This window comes from Equus przewalskii, chromosome 2 (genome assembly GCF_037783145.1).
Source record: "Equus przewalskii isolate Varuska chromosome 2, EquPr2, whole genome shotgun sequence".
Lineage (NCBI taxonomy): Eukaryota > Metazoa > Chordata > Mammalia > Perissodactyla > Equidae > Equus > Equus przewalskii.
Window position 1 is genome coordinate 5,412,581 of NC_091832.1, and position 25,509 is coordinate 5,438,089.

The window sequence follows — 25,509 nt, forward strand, 5'->3', positions numbered from 1 at the left end:
ACAATATATTTAAAATGCTGGAAAAAAGAGGAATAATAAACCACCCTGTCAACCCAGAATTCTGTATCTAGCTAAAATATCCTTCAAAAATGAGGACAGAATAAAGACATTTTATTCATCAAAAGTTAGACCTGCATCACAGGAAATGATAAAGGAAGTTCTGCAGGTTGAAGCCATATAATACTAGATGGAAATTCAAACCTATGGAAGAAATTAAAATGGTTACGCACTGGAAATGGTAGATATTTGGGTAAATAGAAAACATGTCTTTTTTTCTGGGGCCGCTTAAGTTCGCAAGCTGCAGTGGCCCAGGATTTGCTGGTTTGGATCCCGGGTGTGGACATGGCACCGCTTATCAAGCCATGCTGTGGTAGGTGTCCCACATATAAAGTAGAGGAAGATGGGCACAGATGTTAGCTCAGCGCCTATCTTCCTCAATAAAAAACCACTATCTTTTTTTTCTTTTAATTTTTTTGAAAGACAACTGACCACTTAATAGAAAAAAATACATTTTACTGTGGGATTTATTACATATGTATATGTAAAAAGTGTTATATATATAGATATAAAATATACAAAAGCAATGGCACAAAAGTGGAATTCACTGTAAATTGACTATCATGACGTTCTTATAACCTTGAGAGCAGCCATTAAAAAAAAGATATATCTTCACTGCTGATGGGAATGCAAACTGGTGCAGCCACTATGGAAAACAGTATGGAGATTCCTCAAAAAACTAAAAATAGAACTACCATACGATCCAGCCATCCCACTATGGGGTATTTATCCAAAGAGTTTGAAGCCAGCAATCCCAAAAGTCCTACGCACCCCAATGTTTATTGCAGCACTGTTTACAATAGCCAAGACATGGAAGCAACCTAAGTGCCCAGCAACAGACGAATGGATAAAGAAGATGTGGTACATATGTACAATGGAATACTACTCAGCTGTAAAACAGAACAAAATCATTCCATTTGCAATAACATGGATGGACCTTGAGGGAATTATGTTAAGTGAAATAAGCCAGCGAGAGAAGGATAATCTGTGTATGACTCCACTCATATGAGGAATTTAAAATTGTGGACTAAGAACAGTTTAGTGGATACCAGGGGAAAGGTGGGGTGAGGGGTGGGCACAAAGGGTGAAGTGGTGCACCTACAGCACGAATGACAAACATTAATGTACAAGTGAAATTTCACAAGATTGTAACCTATCATTAACTCAGTAAAAAAAAAAAGGTATATCTTAAAAACCAATAGAGGAGTTAAATGGAATTTTAATTTTTTAAAATTCATTCTAAAGTAGACAGAAAAGGAGAAATAGAACAAGAAAAAAATAGATAGGAGGGACAAATAGAAAATGAACAGCAAAATAGTAGACTTAAACCCAACCATATCAGTAGTTATATTAAATGCCAATAGGCTAAACAGTTGAATTAAATGGCAGAGATTGTCAGACTGGGTAAAAATGTCAGACTCAAGTATATGCAAGAGATGTGCTTTAAATATAAAGTCATGAATAGGCTGAAAATAAAAGGATGAAAAATATGCATCCAATAAACAGTAAGCATAGGAAAGTGGCTGTGACTATACTCATGTCAGATAAAATAGAATGTACGATAAGGAGTATTACCAGAGATAAAGGGAACATTTTATAATGTTAGAAAGTGAGTTCATCAGGAAGAAGTAACAATCCTAAATGTATATGAACCTAATAGTAGATCTTCAAAATACATAAAGCAAAAACTGACAGATGAAAGGGAGAAATAGACAAATCTACAGTATATTTGGAGATTTTAACACCTTTCTTTCAGTAATGATAAAGCAGCTAGACAAAAAAATCAGTAAAGATATAGATGACCCACACAACACTATCAGTCACTTTGACTTAATTGACATTTAGAGAACACTATAATCAATAATGGCACATGGAACAAGTGTGCATTTAACATTCACTGAAACATGCTGAATCATAAAATAAATCTCAATAAATTTTAAAAGACTAAAATCTTAGGGAATATGTTCTCAAAAAAAGATAATTGAGATGATGGATCATTAACAAATTTTATTGTAGTCATCATTTTGCAATATATATGTGTATTAAATCATCATGTTGTACACCTTAAACTTACACAATGTTATATGTCAATTATATTGCAATAAAGTTGGGGGAAAAAGAATGTGTTCTTTGAGCACTATGTAATTAAATTAGAAATAACAAAAAGACATCTAGAAAAATACCACTGAAACTTAGAAATCAAACATGACACTACTTCTTTTTGGTGAGGAAGATTGGTGCCAAGCTAACATCTGTTGTCAATCTTCCTCTTTTTGTTTGAGGAAGATTGTCCCTGAACCAGCATCTGTGCCAGTCTTTCTCTATTTTGAATATGGGATGCTACCACAGCATGGCTTGATGAGCCGTGTATAGGTCTGCTCCTGGGATCCAAATCCACAAATCCTGGCCCACTGAAGCAGAGTGTGCAAACTTGATGACTACGCCACCAGGCTGGCCCCCAAAACATGACACTTCTAAATAACCCGTGAATCAAAAGAGGAAATCACAAGGGATATTAGAAAATATTTCTAACTGAATAGTACTGAAAATTCAGTATATGCGCATTTATGGTATGCAGCTAAAGCAGTGCTTCCAGGGAAAGTTATAGCATAAATACTTATATTAAAAAAGAAGAATATTTTAAAATCAGTAATTAAATTTCTACCTTAGGAAGCTAGATAAAGAAGAGCAAATTATACCCAAAGATATTAGAAGAAAGTAAATAATAAAAGTAAGAGTAGAAATCAATGAAATGGAAAATAGATAATCGGAAAAAATTAACAAAGCCAAAGTTGATTATCTGAAAGGATTAATAAAAATTATAAACCTCTAGAAAGACTGGCCAAGAAGAAATAAAGAAAATGCAAATTACCTGTACCAGCAATGAAAGAAGCGATATCACTACAGATTCTAAAAGAGTAATAAGTCAATAGCAAGAACAAATTTAGGATATCAAATCATTATGTTGTACACCTGAAACTAATATAACGTTATATGTCAATTATACCTCAATTAAAAATATTTTGGGGGACTGGCCCCATGGCTGAGTGGTTAAGTTCGTGCACTCCACTTCAGCAGCCCAGGGTTTCACTGGTTTGGATCCTGGGCGTGGACATGGCACCACTCATCAGGCCACGCTGAGGCGGCATCCCACATGCCACAACAAGAAGGACCCACAGTGAAAATATGCAACTATGTACTGGGGGGATTTGAGGAGAAAAAAGCAGAAAAATAAAAAATAGACTTAAAAAAATATATATATATTTTTTAGGGGCCAGCCCAGTGGCATAGTGATTAAGTTTGTGTGCTCCACTTTGGTGGCCCAGGGTTCACAGGTTTGGATCCTGGGCACAGACCTACACATCGCTCATCAATCCATACTGTTGTGGTGTCCTACATACAAAATAGAGGAAGATTGGCACAGATGTTAGCTCAGGGCCAATCTTCCTCACCAAAAATAATAATAATAATAAAATAAAATAATTAAAATTGGCGTTTGTGGCAGGGCCCAGGAAAGCATGGCTTAAAAACAAAATTTTTTTAAAAAGAAAAGTTAGGCTACTAAATTAGTCAGATTCCTTGAAAAAGTAAACCTATAAAAATGACAAAAAATGAAATAGAAAATCTGAATAGCCATATATCTATTATAGAAATTAGATTCTATCAAATATTTAGAGAAAAAATACTGATCTTTCAAAAATAGAGGAGGAAACATTTCTCAGATTGTTTAGGAAAACAACATAACCCTGATACCAAAACCTGACAAGAACATTACAAGAAAGGGACATTAAAGACCAATACTCTTTATGAACATTGATGCAAAAATCCTTGTAAATTGAATCCGGCAAATGGAGTTTATCTTGGGAATGCAGCGTTGGCGTATTTACCACATGATCATGGGAATACAAGGTTGAGTACAGTTCACTTTACCAGAACAAGGGAGAGAAATCGTACGATCATCCCAATAGATACAGAAAAAGCATTTGGCAAAATTCAACATCCATTCATGGTAAAAATTCTCGGCAAGCTAAGAAGAGAAGGGAACTTCCTCAGTCTGATAACAGCATCTACTAAAAACATTCAGCTTAATGGTAAAATAATAAATACTTTCTCCCTGAGATTGGAAACAAAGCAACAATGTTCGCTCTCACCATTTCTACTCAACATTGTTCTGGAGGTCTTAGCAAGTGCATGAAGGCAAGAAAAGACATAAAAAGCATAAAGATCAGAAAGAGAGTAAAATTATCTTTGTTCACAGATTATATGAATGTTTCATAGAAAACTCTAAGGAATTTACAAAAAAAACTAGAGCTAATAAGTGAATTTAGCAAGGTCAATATACAAAAATCAATTGTATTATTATATACTAGCAGGAAACAATTGGAAAATAAAATTTTTAAAAATTCCATTTACAATAGCAGTCAAAACATAAAAAAATTAAGAATAAACTTAACAAGATATGCAGGATCTTTATGCTGAAAACTATAAAATGTTGCTGAGAAAAATTAACTAAATAAATGGAAAGATATACTACATTCGTGATTGGGAAACTCAATATTGTTAAGATGACAATTTCTCCATAAAATGACCTATGGGTTTGGTGCAATGTCAATCAAAGTCTCAATGGACTTTTACGTAGAAATGAACAAATTGATTCTGAAATGTATATGGAAATGTAGTGACCTAGTCTGGTCAAAACAATCTTGAAAAAGGAGAAAGTTTGAGCACTTACATTGTCTGATTTCAAGATTTAGGAATAATATAAGGTAATCAAAACAGTGCAGTATTTTTGTAAAGATATGTCTATATAGAACGTTGGAACAGAATAGAAAGCACAGAAATAGCCGCGCACATATGTCAATTAATTTTTAACAAAAGACTAAGGATACAGAAACAAGTCAGTGGAATAAAATGGAGGAGGCAGAAATAGATCTCCCCATGTATAGACCACTCATTTTAGACAGAGATACCAAGGAAATTCAATAGGAAAACAAAAGTCTTTTTAATAAATGGTGCTGGAACAACTGTATAAACATACAGATAAAAATGAACCTTGACCCCTACCTCATAGTCAACACAAAAATTAATTCAAGATGGATCATAGATCTCAAAGCTAAAATTATTAAGCTTCTAGAAGAAAACATAAGTACCTTCGTGACAATGGGATAGGCAAAGATTTCTTAGGATATAAAAATCACTGATCATAAAAGAAAAAGTAATAAAACTGAACCTTACCAATAATAAAATTTCTGCTTATTGAAAGACACAATTAAAAATGAAAAGGGAGGGCTGGCCTGGTGGTGCAGTGGTTAAGTTCACATGCTCCACTTCAGTGGCCGAGGTTCGCCGGTTTGGATCCTGGGTGCAGACCTACACACCACTTGTCAAGCCATGCTGAGGCAGTGTCCCACATATAAAGTAGAGGAAGATGGGCATGGATATTAGCTCAGGGCCAGTCTTCCTCAGCAAAAAGAGGAACATTGGCAGCAGATGTTAGCTCAGGGCTAATCTTCGTCAAAAAAAAGGCAAACTACAGAGTGGGAGAAAATATTCACAATACATGTATCTCGCAAAGGACTGCTACAAATATATAATAAAAATACAATCTGTTTAATAAAAAATGAGAAAATACCTAATAGACGCTTCACAGAAGGAAGTATATGAATGGCCTTAAAGCACATGAAAAAAATGCTGAGCATCATTTGTTATCAGGGAAGTGCAAGTTAATACCATCGTAGGACACATGCCCTAGAACGGCTAAAATTAAAAAGGCTGACAACAGCAAATGTTGGCAAGGGTGTGGAGCAACTAGAACTCTGATATTGCTAGTAGGAATGTAAAAGGGTACAACCACTTTGGCAATCCGATAGTTTCTTTTAAAGTTGAACATACCTCTACCCTGTGACCCGTCACTCCTTCTAGTAATTACTCAAGAGAAAGGAAAATATGTCCACAAAAACACATGTACAAGAATGTAGCAGCTTTATTCATAATCATAAAAAACTGGAAGCAATCCAAATATCCAACAAGAATATCATACATAAGAATGAATGAACAAATTGTGGCATAGTCTATAGTCATAGAAATCAGAGCGGTAGTTGCCTAAGGGAGGTAGGAATTGTCTGGAAGGAAAGAGAAGGAAAGTTTCTGGAGTGATGGAAATGTTCTGTACCTTGGTTGGGGTATTGGTTGCCCTGGGATATTGGTTACATAAGCATATGTATTTGTGAAAACTCATTGAATTGTACAATGTAGGTAAATTTTACCTCCAAAAAGGAAGAAAGAGGTTCTGTAGTTAAAATAGAAATGATTATTTCGGGGCTGGCCCCGTGGCGCAGCAGTTAAGTACGCACATTCTGCTTCAGCGGCCCGGGGTTCACTGGTTCAGATCCCAGGTGCGGACATGGCACTGCTTGGCAAGCCATGCTGTGGCAGGCATCCCACATATATAAAGTAGAGGAAGATGGGTACGGATGTTAGCTCAGGGCCAGCCTTCCTCAGCAAAAAGAGGAGGATTGGCAGTGGATGTTAGCTCAGGGCTAATCTTGCTCAAAAAAAAAAATGGGAAGAAATTATTATTTCTGTAGTCAATACTATATATGTTATATAAATAGATTTAATTTTATATATATGACATAAAATTGAGTACATGTTTTAATATTTTTCAACACATATATTGTGCATCTACTTTGGGTCAGCCATTGTGATAGTTGCTGTGGTGTAAAGATGAGAAAGAGAAAGTGGCTGGACTGAAAGAGCTCAGCATCCAGCAGGAGCCATAAAAACATGAGATAAATGCCAATGTAAAAATGGATGCTGAGTGAGAGGCAAGTGCAAAGGAAGGAGGAATGATTCTGATTTGTTGGGGTTGGAGGATGGCACCAAAAAGTGAATAAACTTTTGTAAGGGAAGAAAGGTTTTAGGTCAAGAGAACCTTGTGAACTAAGGCACGGGAGCATGAGCCTGCATGACGTGTTTGCAGAATTTTAATTGGCCCCATGTGAATACAGTTATGAGAGATGATATCGTGGAACTCTTTACTTTAATGATGGGACCTATGAGGAATTGAGATTTATAGGCCATAAGGGACCACTGAAGCCTTTTAGACAAGAGTAACATCAATGCTTTGTTTCTCTGTTTTTTAAGAATACGTCTGGTAGTGGTCAAGAACAGTTATTAAAGTTGGGGAGAGACTCGAGGCAGAATGAACAGAGAGGGACTGCGGGAGTCTAGGGGTCACTTATTTTTTTTAAAAGACTTATTCACTAGAATTTTGTGGTTAAACATTTTAATTTGGCTATTCCTTTCTCTTTTTAAAATTAACAATAGGAATCCAGAAACATTTTGGACCACCACAGGAATGTTTCCCCAAGAATTCATTATTTGTTTTCACAAACATGTAAGGATTGAAAGGCTTGTAATCCAAAGTTACTTTGGTAAGCAAATCATATGTTAATTTTCATCATCTGTAAACTTTTGACAAAACACTCCTCTTTTTTTGCAGCATGGAAGCTAGTTTTATTGCTCGGGGGGAGAGCGGGGGGTACAGGTCAACTGCCTTGAGCACAGTTAGCTTCTCTGAAACTGCGCATTTGAAACCCTTCCAAAGCACGTCATAAGTTCCATGCAGTTTGCTGTGTGAAAGGCTTTGGCAAAAGACCCTATTATGAACATAAGAAGCCAATCTGCCAGAACTCTAGATTCCTTGACATCTTTATTACAAAGTCATTTGGCTTGGGGTTTTCTGTCAAATTCTTTCTGAAAATCTGATAACCCTTGTTATTTGCATTGGATAATTTTCGTTCTTCTGTTAATAATGGATTTTCTGAGGGATTTAGGAGAATCTCCCATTGGGCCATCGTTCTAATCCTGTCTTATGTTTATTTAAGCATAAAGTGTATCAGACAAAATCATGGCAGGAAACAGAATACATCCTAGATGATTCAGATGAAGAGATTTTATTGCTGGGACTACTTATAAAATTATCTTCTGGGTTAAGGGAACAAACCAGGGAAGATGAGACACCCAGAAACTGGCTACAGCAGTAAGCCATTACCACTCCTGGGACAAAGGAAGGAAATAGTGTCGCTGGAGCCCAGTGAGAGCTGGAGCCTGTGGATGAGGGCCTGCCCGGCAGGAGCTGTAAATCATAAAGGGACATAGCCACTGTCAGAGACATGGCACTGAAGCAGGAAGGGAGTGCAGGAAAAACAGCTTCATCTCGCTTCCCCACTGCCCTCCAGTTTCCTCCCATTGGCCAAATCCGACCAGGAGCCAGAAGAGTCCTGGTGATACAGTCCATGGCGGTCCTCCCCACAGGGCACAGAACAGAGCAGGGGAAGAACGGATCTGGGGTCCCAGGAGCCAGGTTAGGGGGGATGGAGAAAAACCAGCGCAGAAGGAAGATGGCTGCATTCCTGCGAAGTCTCTCTTCTGTCGTAATTGTAGAGGCTCTGGGGTCAGACAGGCCTGGAGCTTGAGTTCCGCTTCTGGCACTTACCAGCACCATATCACTCAACACTCTGCCTGACTTCTCTAAGTTGCCTAATTTCTCTAAACCTGTTTCTTCATCAGTAAATCAGGTTAACAACACTTTTCTCATAAGATTGTAGTCAAGAACGAATGAATAAATATGCCTGACTTATAGTAGGGTCTTTATAAAGGTTTATGACCAAGATCACTAATAGTATTATTATTCTTATTACCAGTATACAAAACAAAAATTCTGGACGATACCAAATTCAAAAAGGCTTTACCAGCTCTGTGTTGTATCCTTGCAAACATTTGTAAGATTACAGTGACACAGACTGCACTGCACCAAAGAGACTTATGCAAAAACAGAGTGAGTGAGTGATTTTCAGAGCATAGTGTTCCTGACCCCAGTGTGTTGTACTGACATACCAATGTCTGACAGTCTCGGACAGAAGAGAAAAGGAACATGGGGACAGCAACATAGAATCGGGTACATAAGTAACACTTTATTTATTTTGTTTATTGACAACGTCAGTGCGGACTTTGAGGATTGAAAAGAGCACATCTAAAGATCCCGTTGATTTTGAGCAATGGATTGAAAGAGGTATGTGTTTGTTTCATCAGCATTGTTCTGAGCGTGTGGGAGTAGAAAATTGTCCTTTGACTATATTTCCAGTCAGGCTGCCTTTTGGTGAAAAAAGATGACCTGAATGATTCTTGTGACCTATGTAGGGCCTACAGAAACCCAGGTTTGAATACAAGCCTGCTTCTTCACTTGCTGGTTATGTGTAACTGTTAACATGTTACTTAATTTTTCTGAGTTTCAGAATCCTTATCTGAAAAATAGAGATGATATGTACCATTTAAGGCTTTTGTGAACATAGTGTCTGGCATGTGGTTGACAAACAATAAATACTAGTTTCTTGTCTTTCCTTCCTTCCTGATTAATGGTACAATTTAAATAACATCAGCAGAATTGGTAGCCTCTAGTTAAACACAGCATATTGCCTTCATGTGTGCATCCCCTTTCCTTCCCAAAGTACTATGAAAATAATAGTAAAGGAGCAAAAAGAGGCTTAAACCTACAAGGACAAAAATTAAAAATAAGCAAAAAAACAGGAGACAAAAGCAGATGTGAAAGATCAATATATATTATGGAAGAGTGGACAGCCATGGAGGAGAAGTGACTTCAGTAGCTCAGTGGAGTATGTTGTCATCTAAGTGCCGGCCAAGGAGAATGTCAGTGAGAAGCAAGCCGGGTTGCCCAGGAGAACCCCAGAAAGATGTAGAGCTTGAAGGCAAAAGGTACCATGGAAAGTGTGAGTGAGACATGGACCAGAAAACAAGGGTGATTAGTTGAACATCTATATGTGGAGAGGTTGGACCCTAGGTACCTTCTCCTTCCCCACAAAGCTAGGTGACCACTCCTTCCTGCCACAAACTGCCCACGACGGATGACTAGGAATATTGAATGTTGGGGCTCAGAACTCAGGGAAACCAGGCGTGGGAGAGAGAGTGAGTGTGACATGGAGTTGAAAATGGGATTGAAGTGGAAGCCTGCATATGGAATGATTGGGAACTCCTCCTGTGCTCTGCTGTTAACGACAGCAACTGAGAATATAGCCCCAGCCAGGAGACTGGAGGGTTCATCTTTGGAGAAACTGAATGGCCCCAGAAAAAGATCTCTGGATACTGAGAAAGGCTAGCTCATTCTTGGTCACCTGATCAAAGTCTATTAGTCAGCGAGTCTGGCTCTTGATCACAGTTTTCAAATGAGTTATTCGTAAGTAGCAAAAGACAGCCAAAGATCACCACACGTTTGATGAAGGCCTCAAACTCTGAATGTAATCAAGACTTTAGCTCTAATTTCCAATCTATAGGAAATATAGAGGATAGAGGAACAAATTAAATGAAACCATGAGAAGGCAAGATGGCAAATTGTGGGACATTATACAGGACAACTGACCTGCTTTCTTCAATAAGTCAATGATGTGGGGAAAAAAATATGTGTGTGGGAGAGAAAGCAATTCAAGATTAAAAGAGACAATTCTGGGGGCCAGCCTGGTGGCATAGTGGTTAAGTTTGCATGGTCCGCTTCAGCGGCCCAGGATTCACAGGTTCAGATCCTGGGTGCAGACCTAGCACCGCTGGTCAGGCCACGCTGTGGTGGCATCCTGTATAAAATAGAAGAAGATTGGCACAGATGTTAGCTCAGCGACAGTCTTCCTCACCAAAAAAAAAAAATTTTGATTTGAATAAATCAACTGCAAAAAGACATTTTGGGGGAAAATGGGGAAATTTGAATATAGACTAGGTACTACAGTCATGCGTTGCTTAACAATGGAGATACATTCGGAGAAATGTATCATTAGACAATTTTGTCATGTGAACATCAGAGTATACTTACACAAACCTGGATCCTATAACCTGCTACACACCTAGGCGATGTGGTACTAATCTTATGGCACCACTATTGTATATGAGGTCTGTCATTGACCAAAATGTCATTTTGCGATTCATGGCTATATATGACTTTGGAGCAATTTTTTTTTTTTTTGAGGAAGATTGGCCCTAAGCTAACATCTGCCACCAGTCCTCCTCTTTTGCTGAGGAAGATTGGCCCTGAGCTAACATCTGTGCCCATCTTCCTCTACTTTATATGTGGGACACCTGCCACAGCATGGTTTGATAAGTGATGCATAGGTCTACATCAGGGATCTGAACTGGTGAACCCCGGGCTGCCGAAGCACAGCATGCCAACTTAACCACTGTGCCACCAGGCCGGCCCCTAAAGCATTATTTTTAGCGTTAGTATGATAACAATATTGTGGTTATGTAAGAAAATATTCTTATTATTTAGAGATGGATAATCAAATATTTAGAAGTAAAGTGTCATGATGTCTTAGACTTGCTTTAAAATAGTTTAGCAAAAAAATTAAATAAATCAAGTATGGTGAAATGTTAGTAATTGTAAAAGATGATGGGTATATATAGGAGTTATGTTCTGTCTTTTACATATGTTTGAAATTTTCCAATTTTTCATAATTAAAAAAATCTAAGTAAATGAAAAAAGAAGTTATTATTAACTCCTGATTGGGGAGGAGTTGTATAAGAAAAAAAAATATGATCTTAATTTATTACTTATTTCAGCAGCAAATAACATTTGTGTAGATAATAATGTAACCATCAAGTATCGATTTCAAAACGGAGAGGATGGCAGGAGGGAAAAGTTAGTGGCAGGAGGAGAAGGAAGAGGATATTGGTCCTAGAGACCTAAATTTTCACCTACCATAGTATAAAGTCAGTAAAAATCGATAAACCAAGCGGAGAAATATAAACATAATTCTAGGAAAAACAGCTGAAAGAGTTACAAACATTTACCTCTGTGGAGCGGGACTGGAGGAGTCAAGCCGGGGTTACTACTTTTCATTACCTCAGAGAAAGGCTAGGAGACAGAAAGAAAGTCATATATAATCTTACTTCCGGAGACTCCCCTTTTTGTACTGCATGCCTTTGAAAATTGTGTACACTAACTATTTTGATACATATAAAATTAATTTCTAAATAATGTCAATATTTATTATTGTATCAATTAAATATTTCATATTTCCAAAAGAATGTTTAACCAAATAAATTAATCTGTCCTAAAAAAATAAAAGTTTTGTAAGTTGGCTACCAGAAAAGATCAATTCATGGGCAGCTTAGCATAATTCGGCATCACAGCGGAACTTCACAGTGCGAGCTGAGGTCTAGTCGTTACCCATGGGCACTGTGAGGCGGCTCCCTTCAGGCCTGCAGTTACTGTCGGTAGCTTAATCCTTAAAAAGGATTTTCACATTTTATCAGTTCCTTCCTTTATATTCCTTTACTATAATTTACATTTGCATTTCCTTTTGTTTGTACTCACTAGAGAGATTTTATAGCTCATAGTTTATCTTTCATATCTTTTATATCAAATATCTCTCTTTTTATGTTGAATTTTAACCCCAAAACACTGGCAAATCTAGTCTAACTGTAGTTTACCAGATATCCTTTTTTGCTGAACATAAATTTCAGTAGCTCACTTCATGTATTTTGAGCCCTAACTCATTTCTGTTAAATTTGTGTTTCAGATCTAGTACACACAGAAGGGCAGCTTCAAAATGAAGAAATTATGGTAAGTAAATTTACTTCCTAGAGATAAATATTGTCTTTAGCCAGCGCAATGTATTTAAATTTTAAACGTATCTCTATAGTTAAAGTTAATACATACCCGTATGATGTTATAGGTTCTGTACCTAATCAACCAATAGAGGTATTCGCAATAATATTAATCTAAATGTAGCATTCATAAATTAGGCTCTTATCTGTCATAGACAGAATGACAGCAAGGATAAAACAGAATTCACTTATTTGTTTTTGTTTTCATTCATAGATTCTAAGTATTTACTTGCTTTACTTTCTTTCATTTGATTCTGTAGGCCTACAGGAATCAAAAAAGGTTGAAATGCCAAAATTGGATGTTAATTTAAGCATGAAAGGACAAGGGAGATTCAGATGAGGGGAACTGGAGCATAGGATCAGCAACAAATAAGCCAAAGAGAGATGAGGTAGAAAGAGAACCAGCATTTTTCGACAACATTCCATTGGGCTTTGCTTGTCAATGGAGTGAATGGCCGTTGATGAGGAAGCTGCTGCCTCATCAGGAGTTTCTCTGCTCCTGCTGCTTGGTCAGGCCCTGGTTTCAGAAAACACAAAAAAGGGAAACAACTGAATGTGTGTTTTTTCAGGTGGTAGTGTTTGTTTAAAGTTTCTCTAAATGAGGGTTAAAGTGGTACCTCGTCCATTAAATTTCCTCCTTTACAACTTTCTGGGAGCCGCCATGAAAGAAGTGTTTCAAAAGATTCTGTAGGAAGTTTTTGAACCCTATGAATTCTCTTCTCTACCACCCAAATGTGCCCGCTGCCTGGGGAGGCCAGTGGAGGGGCAGAAAAATGATTAATTAGACTGAATTGTATCTTCCTGTTTTTCTTCATCTTTATAATGGTTATGATTAGTAAGTCTCTGCTAAATATTTTGTCAGGACTCACTGTGGATTAGGCAGGGTCGCACTGCAGAACATTTGGAAAATAGTAAGAGGAGGTGGGAGGCTGAAAATCACCCATCATTTTACACCCTGCCACAACAGCTTTCGCTACCCCTGCCTTCTAGTTGTCGGCTGTAAGCATCACATAGTTATGATAGCAATGATGAACAATTTTGTATCACTTTTTTAACTTAATATTATATGCAGGCTTCATAATTATAATTCTAAGATTAAATGTATATAAATAGGCAAATGCTAACTAATTTCTTTTTTCCTCCGTCTGTCGTTAAAAGTAATACTACAAGGGACATCTTATGCACGTTCCTGCTACCGTGATCTCATCTTTTAAATTATTTTCTAAGATTAAATTTCAAAGAATGGAATTACTGTGTCCAATGATATAGACATATTTATAGGTTTTTATTTATATTGCCAAATTGCTTTCCAGAGAAATTATATAAATGTAAAAGTATAGTAATATTTCAGGATTATATTTCAGTATATTTTGAGGCCTCATTAAGCAAAGGAAATCTCTTATCATGAAAACTACTCTAGAAAGACACATTTATAAATTTGATGAGAAGTGTGCAGTTGCGATTTTTAGCTCCACCTGTTATTTTTCCTCAAACCGAGGCTGATGTTCAGCTGATACACACTAGAACAATGTACTGTTATATATGGCTGACTTTTCTTCTGAATGTCATCCTGTAGATTGTTATGTATTTAGACTATTACTCTGGCATCAAACCCTTTCTTCTGCTGACTGCTTGTTTAACAGTGAACTAGAATTGCTAAAAGTGTCTGTATTGATTTTTCCCCTACAGGCACGTGATGGACATGCCACTTACTTGAGATTCATTATTATGTCAGCCTTCGACCATTTTGCATCTGTACATAGCATTTCTGCAGAGGGCACAGCACTCTCAAATCTTTCTTAGTAATTATAACAAGATGTCTGGCATGATGTTTTAACAATATATTTATTTAAATGTGAGGTTCTTTTATATACTTTATTAAAGGGATTTGTATCAGTCTATTTCAATTTTCATTTATTTTCTATTCAGCATTTTGTGCAAAGGGATTTGCTTTCATCAGTCACCAATGATGGTCATCATCGAGGATATAAAAGCTTCTGCTTCGATATATAGCTTCATCAAGGAAGTGACTATACATGAAAACTTAACTGATAATACATTGTGTCCCCACGCATCTAACATGGTACCTTTCAGGTCTCAGTGCATTACACATCTCAGTGCATTAATATTTTAATTTATTGATTGATCAATGCAAAGGGCTAAGTGAGCAATATAGACAAGGTTAAATCAAGCACAAGAAAAAATGACACGATCAAGAGACATGGTAAATACACTGCTGCCAGCGTAACACCGCATACTGTTTTACAGTAAGCTTTTTTTATAATTAAAGTGTACACTCTAACATAATAATAAAAAGTATAATATAGCAAATACATAAACTATAACATAGTCACTTATTATCATTATCAAGTATTATGCATTGTACATCATTGTATGTGCTATATTTTCATATGACTGGCAGTAACTAGCTTCGTTTACACCAGCATCACCACAAACACATAGTAACACATTGTGCTACAATGCTGTGACAGCTATGACGTCACTAGGTGATGGGAATTTTTTAGCTCCATTATAGTCTTATGGGACCACCATTGTACATACGAAACATTATATGGCCCATGACTGTATGCACACACACACACACACACACACAAACATACATACATATATACATACACGCATCCTTTTGGTTCTGTTTCTGTGGAGAACCCTAACTAATTCAGGTTTTGGTAAAGACAAGTGGAGCTGCAAGGAAATCTTAGACTTCGCTTAGTTAGTTATAGGTAGTAATATTGTACTTTATCTTGAAACTATCTTATTATCCTATATATTGTAGGATAATGCAAATAAGTTATTATGATAATCTGGTAGGAATCATGATTATAGTTTAAAAGTAAAGAGATACAAGTATAATATAAAAGAAATTAAGGAGGGGCCGGCCCCGTGGCTGAGAGGTTAAGCTCTCATGCTCCGCTTCAGCGGCCCAGGGTTTCACTGGTTTACACCCCACATGCCACAACTAGAAGGACCCACAACTAAAAATACACAACTGTGTACCAGGGGGCTTTGGGGAGAAAAAGGAAAAAAATAAAATCTTTAAAACAAAAAAGGAAATTAAGTAAATTTCTTACAGTTTAATTTTAATTGAAAATACAGTATAAACTCTTTCCCTCTCCCTCTCCCTCCCTCTATCTCTCTCTCTCTCTCTCTCTCTCTCTCTCTCTCTCTCTCTCTCTCTCTCCCTCCCTCCCTCCCTCCCTCCCTCCCTCTCTCTCCCTCCCTCTCTCTCCCTCTCTCTCTCTCTCACACACACATTTCTGGGGCCAGCCCCGTGGCTGAATGGTTGAGTTCACGCTCTCTGCTTTGGTGGCCTGGGGTTTTGCCAGTTCAGGTCCTGGGCATGGACATGGCACCGCTCATCAGGCCATGCTGAGGCAGCATTCCATGTGGCACAACCAGAGGCACTCATGGCTGGAATGTGCAACTGTGTGCTGGGGGCGCTTTGGGAGAAGAGGAGGAAAGGAGGGAAAAAAAAAGAAGATTGGCAACAGATGTTTGCTCAGGTGCCAATCTTTAAAAAAAAAAAGCAGAATACACATTTCCTCCTTTGTCCACTGAAAGGGCTTGGAAGCAATGACATCCACATAGCAGTGAGCACAGCAAGTACCCAGAGTGTGGTCTCTAAATACCTTTCCCATTAATTGGAACCAAGGCTCTTTGGAGCAACTGCTGATTTCAAATCTGGGACAAGAAATACACAAGATGAGCCTGGGACATTTTATTACGCCACAATGTAAAGAGAGATGGGTCATATTAGAAGGATACAGAAGCCAACATGAAGGCACTCTTGTTGGCCAAAGACGGGGCAATTTGAACAGAAAATAAAATAATACAGTTGATTGAAACATATTTAATATATTTTAAAAATTAATTCATATTGATATGTGAAAGAGAAAATAAAAGACCAAACCAACAAAACCCTCGTTGGACCCCATGGGAAGTAACTAGGGCAAAATTTCTCCTTTGAAAATTTGTATTTAAAAAGAAACAATTAGGCAACTATTGTGTACAAGCTGTATTTGAGGGTTACTAAATAACCCTAGTAGATAAGAGAAAGTTCTTTGCAAAAGAATTCCTGCAAATAAATGTGGAAGGTATAATAGAGTTAGAAAATCATTATTAATTTAGGTGAAGTTAAAAATTGATACGGGCAACAATCATTAGTGGATGAAACCTTAATTGAAAGATTGATGGGGAACTTTATAATGAAGGGATCAGGCTGTTACCACCTGAATCTACTAATTTACCAAAAGTAGATGAACCAGTATATCAATTGTTGCTCTGTTATAGGCCACTGGCCTCAAACAACAATTTCATTTGCTCACAATTTGGTGGATCTGCTGGCAGTTTTTTCCAGTTTGTGCCTGCTTGGCTGATCTCTTTGGTGAGCTGGCAACTCGGCTGAGGTTTAGATTGTTGAGGATGACTTCTCTCACGTGTCTGATGGCTTGGAGGTTGGTTGGTCTAGGTGGTCTCAGTTGGGACTATTCATCTCTGCTCTAAGTGGTTTCTCATCCTTCAGTAGGTGCTACAGCCCAGGCTTCTTCACATGGTGGTCTCAGAATTCTACAAAGTAGGAAGAAAGGGACAGCCCCAATGTGCAAACATTTTTTGAGTCTCTGCTTGCATCATATTTGCTATTGTCCTGTTTCCCAAATGATGTCATATAGCCAAGTCCAGAGTCAGAACGAGAAGGGTCTACCCAAGGGCATGGATACAAAGAGGTGTGACCAAATGGGGGGAGGGGGTGGTGGTGACTATTACTGCTACAGTCTACTACAGTTAGACTCCGTATGCCTCCTGATGTGATGTGCTAGGAAGCACACAGACCAGCTATGAAGTTCTGTCACCAAAATTACTGAGCCTGTATCTAATCAAGTTCCAGATTTAACTTTCATTTTCAGGAAATTCAAGGGATAGAGGAACAAGTAAAATGACACCACAAGGAAGCAAACAGATGAGTAGCCATTAATGCAGCTCACTGAAATGCCCAGATCTGCGCCTCCCCCAAACATAGTAAGATATACTTCCCAGCTACCTTTGTTTGGGTAGGTCCATGTGACCAGTTTTGGCTAACTAGAGGAAGGGTAATTGACTTTTAGGCTGAACATTTAATTACCTGCATGAGACCCTTCAAAGCTCTTTTCTTTCTCTGATGCAACGACCAGTAGTGATGTTCTACATAGTAACTGCTTCCTCAGTCTAGGTCTGGGAGCGAGACTGAGGATGACAGAGGGCAGAGCTCCCAGTCAATCAGCGATGGACGTATAGGAGAAATAAAGCTTCATTGTCTCAAGCCAATGAGACTTTGGAGTTGCCAGTTATCACAGTATAACCTGGCCTATCCTGACTGATAGACAGACAAATCTAGAATGTGGCTCATCCTACAAGAAAAGTGACCTGACTTCTTCAACAAGTCAGTGGCATGAAAAATGTTAATTAATTCAAAAGGGGTTCCGCTCTAAATCCAAAGAGATATAAGAGCCCCAATAACCGCATGCCATGTATGGCTCTCATTTGGATGCTGATTTGAGCAAACCAATTGAAAAACAAAATGTTGTGATAATTGGGGAGATCTATGGACTGCATGTTATTTTTCATCCTACCAGGTGTGATATGTGATACAGGCATTAAGCTTGTGTAAGAAAATGCCCATATTTTTCAGAGATGTATATAGAAATATGTGGGGGTGAAATGACATGATATCTGGAATTGGCTTTAAACTACTTAAGCAGATTGTTTTTAAAGGAAAAAATGTTAGTTGAAGCAATACAGCAATAAATTCTTGGATCTGGGTGATGGATATATGGGGCTTCATTGTACTAGTCCCTCTACTTTTTTTTCCTTCTTCTCCCCCAAGCCTACTAGTACATAGTTGTATATTCTAGTTGTAGGTCCTTCCAGTTGTGGCATGTGGGATGCTGCCTCAGCGTGGCCTGATGAGTGGTGTCATGTCCACGCCCAGGATCCGAACGGGGGAAGCCCTGGGCCCTTGAAGCGGAATGCGTGAACTTAGCCACTCGGCCACAGGCGGCCCCTAGTCTACTTTTATGTATGCTTGAAATTCTTCATAATAGAAAAATAAAAATAAATAATGTTGCTGGGGACATCTTTGTACATAAATCATTGCCTGCCCCCAGATGATTTCCTTAGAAGAGATTCTGAGAAGGGTGTTAGTCAGTGCTGAACAGCTTTAGGGCTCTTTTTTTTTTGAGGAAGGTTAGCCCTGAGCTAACTACCGCCAAGTCCTTCTCTTTTTTGCTGAGGAAGACTGGCCCTGAGCCAACATCGTGCCCATCTTCCTCTACTTTATACATGGGACGCCTACCACAGCATGGTGTACCAAGCAGTGACATGTCCCCACCCGGGATCCGAACCGGCAAACCCTGGGCTGCCGAGAAGCGGAACGTGCGAACTTTGCTGCACCACCAGCCCGGCCCCAGCTTTAGGGCTCTTGACACTTCCTGATAACTTGCTTACCAAGACTTGTTGCACAGATTTACGCTTGGAAAGGTAGATTTTAGATCAATGGAGGAGAATAGGAAAGGTATCCTACGACAGTGTGGTCAGAGGTGAGGGGTGTGCTCTCTCATGAAGCACATTTGGGGAGTGATGAATAAGAGTCTGACCAGACCAAAGAAAGACCAAAACCGTGCATGACAGCTGGATCACAGAGAGCCTCTAATGCTTTCAGATATCTTCCCGGAACGCTGGAGCCATTTAAGGTTTTCGAGAAGGAAGGTGACTTAGAGCAATCATGTTCATGTTCAATAAAATGAAATGCTGAGGATTTTGTTTTGGCCAACTTCCTAAACTGAAATGTCAATAGTTCTTTGTCTAAGAAAGACTGTGTAAGGCTTACAGATTGCTAGAAGGGGTCTCCAGAGGTTATCTGATTGATCTTTGCGGCACAGGCCTAGTAAGTTATTTCTAAGTCTTTTTCTCTGTTTACATCTTCTGTGGAGGCAGAGAACAAGTTTTCAGTGTAGTACTTGTAATACCACTTTATGATATTGGAGAACAGCATCCTTTAACCTTCGTTTTCCTAGGCTTTAAAAACTCATTTTCACCTTATAAAACCACTCCAAGTTTCAAGCAATAGACATAATAACATGTGGCTTTATCTTTTTCTTCACTGCTGAACACCATCATCTCTTTTAAGTCTCGTTGGTCCCCAGCTGGCTTCTTCTATCCCCTTCATTTGGCCTCTTCTCCACCTGCCCACTAACTCCTGACAGCCACCATGCTGCGTGTGCTGCCTGATCCAGACCTTTCAGTCTGCTCTTTCCTCTGCCTGGAGGCCTCTTTGCTTGGGTGTCTGTACAGCTAGCTTCCTCATTTATTTCAGATCCTTACCCAAAAGCTCCTTCTCAGTGAGGCCTTCCCTGGCCAGCCCTTCCCGCCGCCCCCCCCAGGCTCCCCATCCCCGTCCACCCCTCCAATGGGATTAGGCCACTGAGGTAGCCCCTGTGTCCGGTGCTTCGGGCTTCTTGTACTTTACTCCTTTATTCTCACTACCATTACAATTCAACTTAGGTTTGTTCCCTTTAATGATATCCCAAGCATCCTATGAAAGAGGAGGGCTGTGCGGCCTCCTTTCAAGTGTGAGTATGTTGGGTGGGGGCTCAATTGATTGAATTGCCCTCGGCTCCCATACCCTTTTAGGGAGCCCTGCTTATCACGATCTATTTCTCCCTTATTTATCATGTAGGTTGTGTGCTTTGTCTCTCCATCACTGGAATATAAGTTATGAGGGCAGGGAGTTGTGTTGCTTTTGCTCTTGACTATATCCTCAGGGCTGAGAACAGTGCCTGGCTCACAGTAGACTTTCAATAAATATTTGTTGACTGAATAAATGAACATCGTTCATTTATTTGCATGTCTGTATCTCTTTACACAGTAAAATCCTTGAGGAGTTTTTAATAAAGTTAGCTAATAATCTATACATTTTTGGATCACTTACTGTAGGTCAGTGCCTATCACAGTGCCTTGCATAAAGTTAAACAACCAGTCAGTGTTTATTAAAAGGGATGGATTTTAAAAAGTAGAAATCTTATCTTAAAAAATAACTTTTCGGGGCCAGCCCCGTGGCCGACTGGTTAAGTTCGTTCACTCACTTCTGCGGCCCAGGGTTTTGCCAGTTCGAATCCTGGGCGTGGACATGGCACTGCTCATCAGGCCATGCCGAGGCGGCGTCCCACATGCCACAACTAGAAGGACCCACAACTAAAATTACAACTATGTACTGGGGGGATTTGGGGAGAAAAAGCAGGAAAAAAAAAAAAAGATTGGCAACTGTTGTTAGCTCAGGTGCCAAGCTTTAAAATTAAAAAAAATAATAAAAATAACTTTTCAACCATATACTTAAGCAAGGCAAAGAAATACTATACAAATGAAAATTAATGTGTCCAGCACTCATTCACACAGACTATGCAGTTGTGAGTCCCGTCTCAGGAACGCCCCTCTGTGGGCATCCTTTTAGGGGCTTCATCTCCTAGGTGATGCTCCAACAGCCCTTCGCAGCTTGCCTCTGACAGCAAGCCTTCTAAAAAATAGCACACGGCAGAATGCATCAAAGTTCTAAACACACATGTAGCCTTTGACACGGAAATTCCATTTCTAGGAATCTAGTCTCATGAAATAATCAGATAAGTGACAAATGGACAAAGATTTACAGCAACGCTCTTTATAAGATGGGAAACCGGAAACGACTATGCATCCATACATTAGAAAGTATGATATACATGTGATATATACAGATATCATATATCATACTTTATAATGGGATATGTGTCATATCTAAATATAGAATGGATACTTCTGGTTAAAGATGCTGGAGTAAAGGGATTTCTACTCCAACCTCTTTTTCAAAAGTGATTGTTCACAGCAAAAATGTTATAAAAAGAGAAAAAAAATTATCTTCAAGGAAATAGTTACAACTTCTAACTGGGAAGTGTACTCACTAAATACTGTGAAATTAGGATTCGGTGAAGGAGGAAGCTGAGAACTGACATGCTCTCCCAGAGCTGGAGACTTTCTTCACGTGACACAGAAATGGAAGGCTTATCCGACAATCTCTTGATTAAACTGAAGTGCTCTCGGTCTGTAGGCACCATCAGGAGGATGGAGAATGTCCCCGTAGGGCTCAGGTTAATAACTTGAAACGGCAGGGAGATGGAGCTGAAGGAGAAACATGGCAAGACACGCCAGAGGAGGCTGCTGGAGGTAAAGCATGGTGAAGGAAGGGTCTTCGATGGCTCAGGCTGCCTTAACGAAACGCCGTAGACTGAGTGGCTTAAACAGACATTTATTTTCTCACAGTTCTGGAGGCCAAAAGTCCAAGGTCAGGGGGCAGCATGCTTGGTGTCTGGTGAGACCTCTCTCTTTCCGGCTTGTAGGCGGCCACTATCTCACCATGTGCTCACATAACTTCTTCTTTGTGCATATACAGGGGGAGAGGGGAAGGGGGGCAGGGGCGAGGGAGGGAGAGGTGAGCCAATTCTCTGGTGTCTCTTGCTATAAGGACACTAATCCTATGGTATCAGGGCCCTACTCTTGTGACCTCATTTAACCTTAATTACTTCCTTATAGGCCCCATCTCCAAATACAGTCACATGGGAGTCTAGGGCTTCAACATATGAATTTGGAGGGACACAGACAAAATTCAATCCATACCAAGTGGTGAAAAGGCAGTCAAAGCACAGAGAGTGTGACCAAAGGGGATTTCTAGAAACCCCATTGTAAAGGAAGGACTTAATAAGAGGATATTCAAGACAACTAATCCAAATCAAAGTTGAGATTGCCCAGCTTACTCCTCATCCTTCTACACTATGTCTCAGCAAATAACCAGCCCCATCAGAGAAGAGCAATCAGAAAAGCCCCAGAAGGGGCCGCTTTAGGTCGGGTTCTCTAGACACATAGCCTGAGACAGGAATTCTTCCAACAGTGATTTTATTAAGGGAGTGTTCTCAGGAAGCAGGACAGGGCAGGGCCGAAACGTAATCAAAGATATGGCTTCCTTGAAGTCTAGCCTCAGCCTGACCTCATAGGGAGCTCTGGAGTGTGAATGGCACTAGGAGGTATACTCCCCGACTTGAGGCAAAGTACCAGGACTTTGCACTCCCCAGCCCATCAATCACTCACCATGTGCCACCCTCAGGGAACATAACTTCTCAGGCATTTTTGGGTAATGTCATTTAGGGCAATTCTCAGGAGAAGGGGCATCTATGAGCCGTCAGCAGCCAACATTCACAGCAGCTGGCAGATGAGTGCATTGGCTTGTAAAAGGGATCTGGGCAGAACACCAACAGCATCCATGATAACAGTGGTTCTCAAAGTGTGGTTCCTGGAACAGCCACATCAGCCTCCTCTGAGAACCTGCTATAAATGCAAATTCCCTTGGGGCTGGCCCCATGGCCTAGTGGCTAAGTTCAGTGCACTTGGGTTCCGTTCCTGGGCATGGATTTGTACCACTCGTTGGCAGCCATGTTGTGGTGGCAACCCACATATAAAATAGAGGAAGATTGGCAACAGATGTTAGCTCAGGGCAAATCTTCCCCAGATCTATTGAATAAGAAACTCTGGGGATGGGACCCATGAATTTGCATTTTCATAAGCCCTCCAGGTGATTCTGATGCATGCCAAAGTTTGAGAACCACTGTACCATAGGGATCTGTGCCTAGAAACTAAAACAAAAGGATGGAGGGAAAAAAAAAACAGAAAAATAAGGCAGATACAGAACATTTGTTTTAAGGGAAATTACACAAAGAACACATCAAGAACTGAGACCCATAGTTCTCTCTCAAAAAGACAAAAAGAGCTCAAAGGAAAGATACAAAGATTTAAAGAAAAAATGACACAAGATCAACAGTAAACTGGCAGAGCTAAGAAAAGAAATGGAAGAGAAAAATAAAACAGTTTCAGAGGTGAAAGCCACAAGAAACAAAGGATGATGATTATGATGCTAACTGTAGCAGTCAAATGCTCAATTAGGAAAACCGAAATCACTCTACATATTTAAAGCAGAGAGGGAAGTAATGCAGGTAATCTGATACAAAGTGTTGGAAAGGCTGGGAAAACAAAAAGGAGATGGCTGTAACCCAGAGCCGGAGCCCGTGAGCTACACTCACTGTTGACCAGTGGAGGCACCATGACTGCCTCTGAACCAAAACCACCCTGTCACCATGGCTGGTAGTACCAAAGCTGCTACAGTGTGCAGTCACCTGCAAGCCTACAGCCAGAAGTGGCAAAAATGGCTTCTCCCTTGCACCCACCTTCCCAGCTCCCACCAGTGCTTCCCATTGGCAGAAGCCAACCAAAAAGCAGCTGACAAGGGAGTCTGGGAAATGCAGTTTTCAGGCTTCCAGCTCCCTGAAATCCAGGCGTAGGAAGAGTGGGAATGGGTGAGAACCAACAAACTATATCTGACACAATAATAAACCCAATTTAAGAAGAATCAGGATCAGAGAGCTTGAGAAAATCACAAAACGGAATCGAAAAGAACAAAGTTTAAAAAAATAATTATAGAGAAGATAATAATTATGGAAGAAAAGGAGATAAAGCATAGGACAAAGGCAGCAGAAAACACATTCAAGGCAATGTCCCTGAAATTAAAAAGAATTAAATCTTGGGATCCAAAGAGATATTGTGTTTGCCTTAGTCCATTTGGACTACCTTAACAAAAATTACCCTAGACCAAGTGGCTTATAGACAACGGAAATTTATTGCTCACAGTTCTGGAGGCTGAAAGTCCAAGGTCAGGGGGCCAGCGAGGCCGGGCGGAGGCCTCTTCCAGGTCACAGATATCTTGTATCCTCCCGTGGCACAGAGGAGCAAGCTAGCTCTCTGGGGCCCTTTTGTAAGAGCACCAGTCCCATTCACGAGGGCTCTACTCGCATGACCTGATGGCCTCCCACAGGCCCACCTCCTGATACCATCACGCTGGGCTTCAGTATTTAGAATTGAATTTTGAACGTGAACTTTGAGGGGAGACAAACAATCAGACCATAATATTCCAGGAAATTTTGATAGAGAATAATCAACACTGGACTATGTCTTGGTGAAGTCACTGAACTTCAAGTAGAAAGAAAGAATCTGACGGGTTTCCAGGCAGAATACAAGCAATTCAAGGGTCAGGGGAAATAAATTAGGCCAGCCTCAGACTTCTCTCATAACCAGTACATGACAGTGGAGCAACGTCCACAAATGTCTCAGGTAAAGAGCCTGAAACAGAAGAATCTAGAACCCAGCCAGGCATCCCTCAGGCTTGGAGACAACAGACTGGCAGTTGCAAGTGTGTAAGACCAGGGAATTCACGATCAACGTGCCCTTCTTGAAACGATGTCATCTACGTGGCAGATTAGGTATCCTGGAATCCTTCCTCAACCAAACCCCTAACGGTGCTGGATAAAATATTCTAACACACCCTTTTAAATGAATGACTCAGTTTTCCAGAAATAAAATAGGCTGTGGCCAAGAGCAAATGGAGAGCCCACTCTAGAGAGGTGAACCAGCATTAAAGTCGGGGGGTGGCTGGGGGGCGCGTGCCAACTCCTAATAGTCCAAGCTTGGGTTTCTGGGCCTCGGCCTAGGAAGGCAGATGTCTTGCATCTGCTAGCTCAGAGCCCCCACGTAAAGCCAGGTACCACAAAGGGCATCATTGTCAGAGAACAGGTGAACTAGGGGAGAAACCTCCCCATTGAAAGCAGACAGACATGTTGTGATGAAGTATTTCCTTCAAATCAGTTGATGTTCTGAATG

The 25,509-nt window shown here is 39.7% G+C and overlaps 2 protein-coding genes across 27 annotated transcripts in view; one reads left to right on the top strand and one right to left on the bottom strand.

Moving 5' to 3' along the window:
* The window catches only part of IFT25 (intraflagellar transport 25), a 27,611-nt gene extending 12,981 nt beyond the window's left edge, over nucleotides 1-14,630 (top strand). For all 24 annotated transcript variants that reach the window (XM_070609551.1, XM_070609563.1, XM_070609554.1 and 21 more), the window contains 4 exons: nucleotides 7,387-7,493; nucleotides 9,065-9,133; nucleotides 12,642-12,685; nucleotides 14,419-14,630. In XM_070609551.1, coding sequence (XP_070465652.1) covers nucleotides 7,387-7,493; nucleotides 9,065-9,133; nucleotides 12,642-12,685; nucleotides 14,419-14,532 — 334 coding nt within the window. In that variant the 3' untranslated portion in view covers nucleotides 14,533-14,630. The remainder of the gene's footprint in view (nucleotides 1-7,386; nucleotides 7,494-9,064; nucleotides 9,134-12,641; nucleotides 12,686-14,418) is intronic.
* DIO1 (iodothyronine deiodinase 1) overlaps nucleotides 12,681-25,509 on the bottom strand; it is a 32,299-nt gene continuing 19,470 nt past the window's right edge. Inside the window, exons 4-5 of one of the 3 annotated variants that reach the window (XR_011537344.1) lie at nucleotides 17,076-17,316; nucleotides 12,681-13,246 (exon numbers count right to left, since the gene is read on the bottom strand). Coding sequence is in view for 1 of the 3 variants with exons in the window: in XM_070609539.1 (XP_070465640.1) it covers nucleotides 17,296-17,316 (21 nt within the window). In the remaining 2 variants the exon portion in view is untranslated. Of the gene's footprint in view, nucleotides 13,247-14,418; nucleotides 17,317-25,509 lie in introns of those variants that run through there. The other 2 variants (XM_070609539.1, XM_070609538.1) reach the window with 2 other exon arrangements.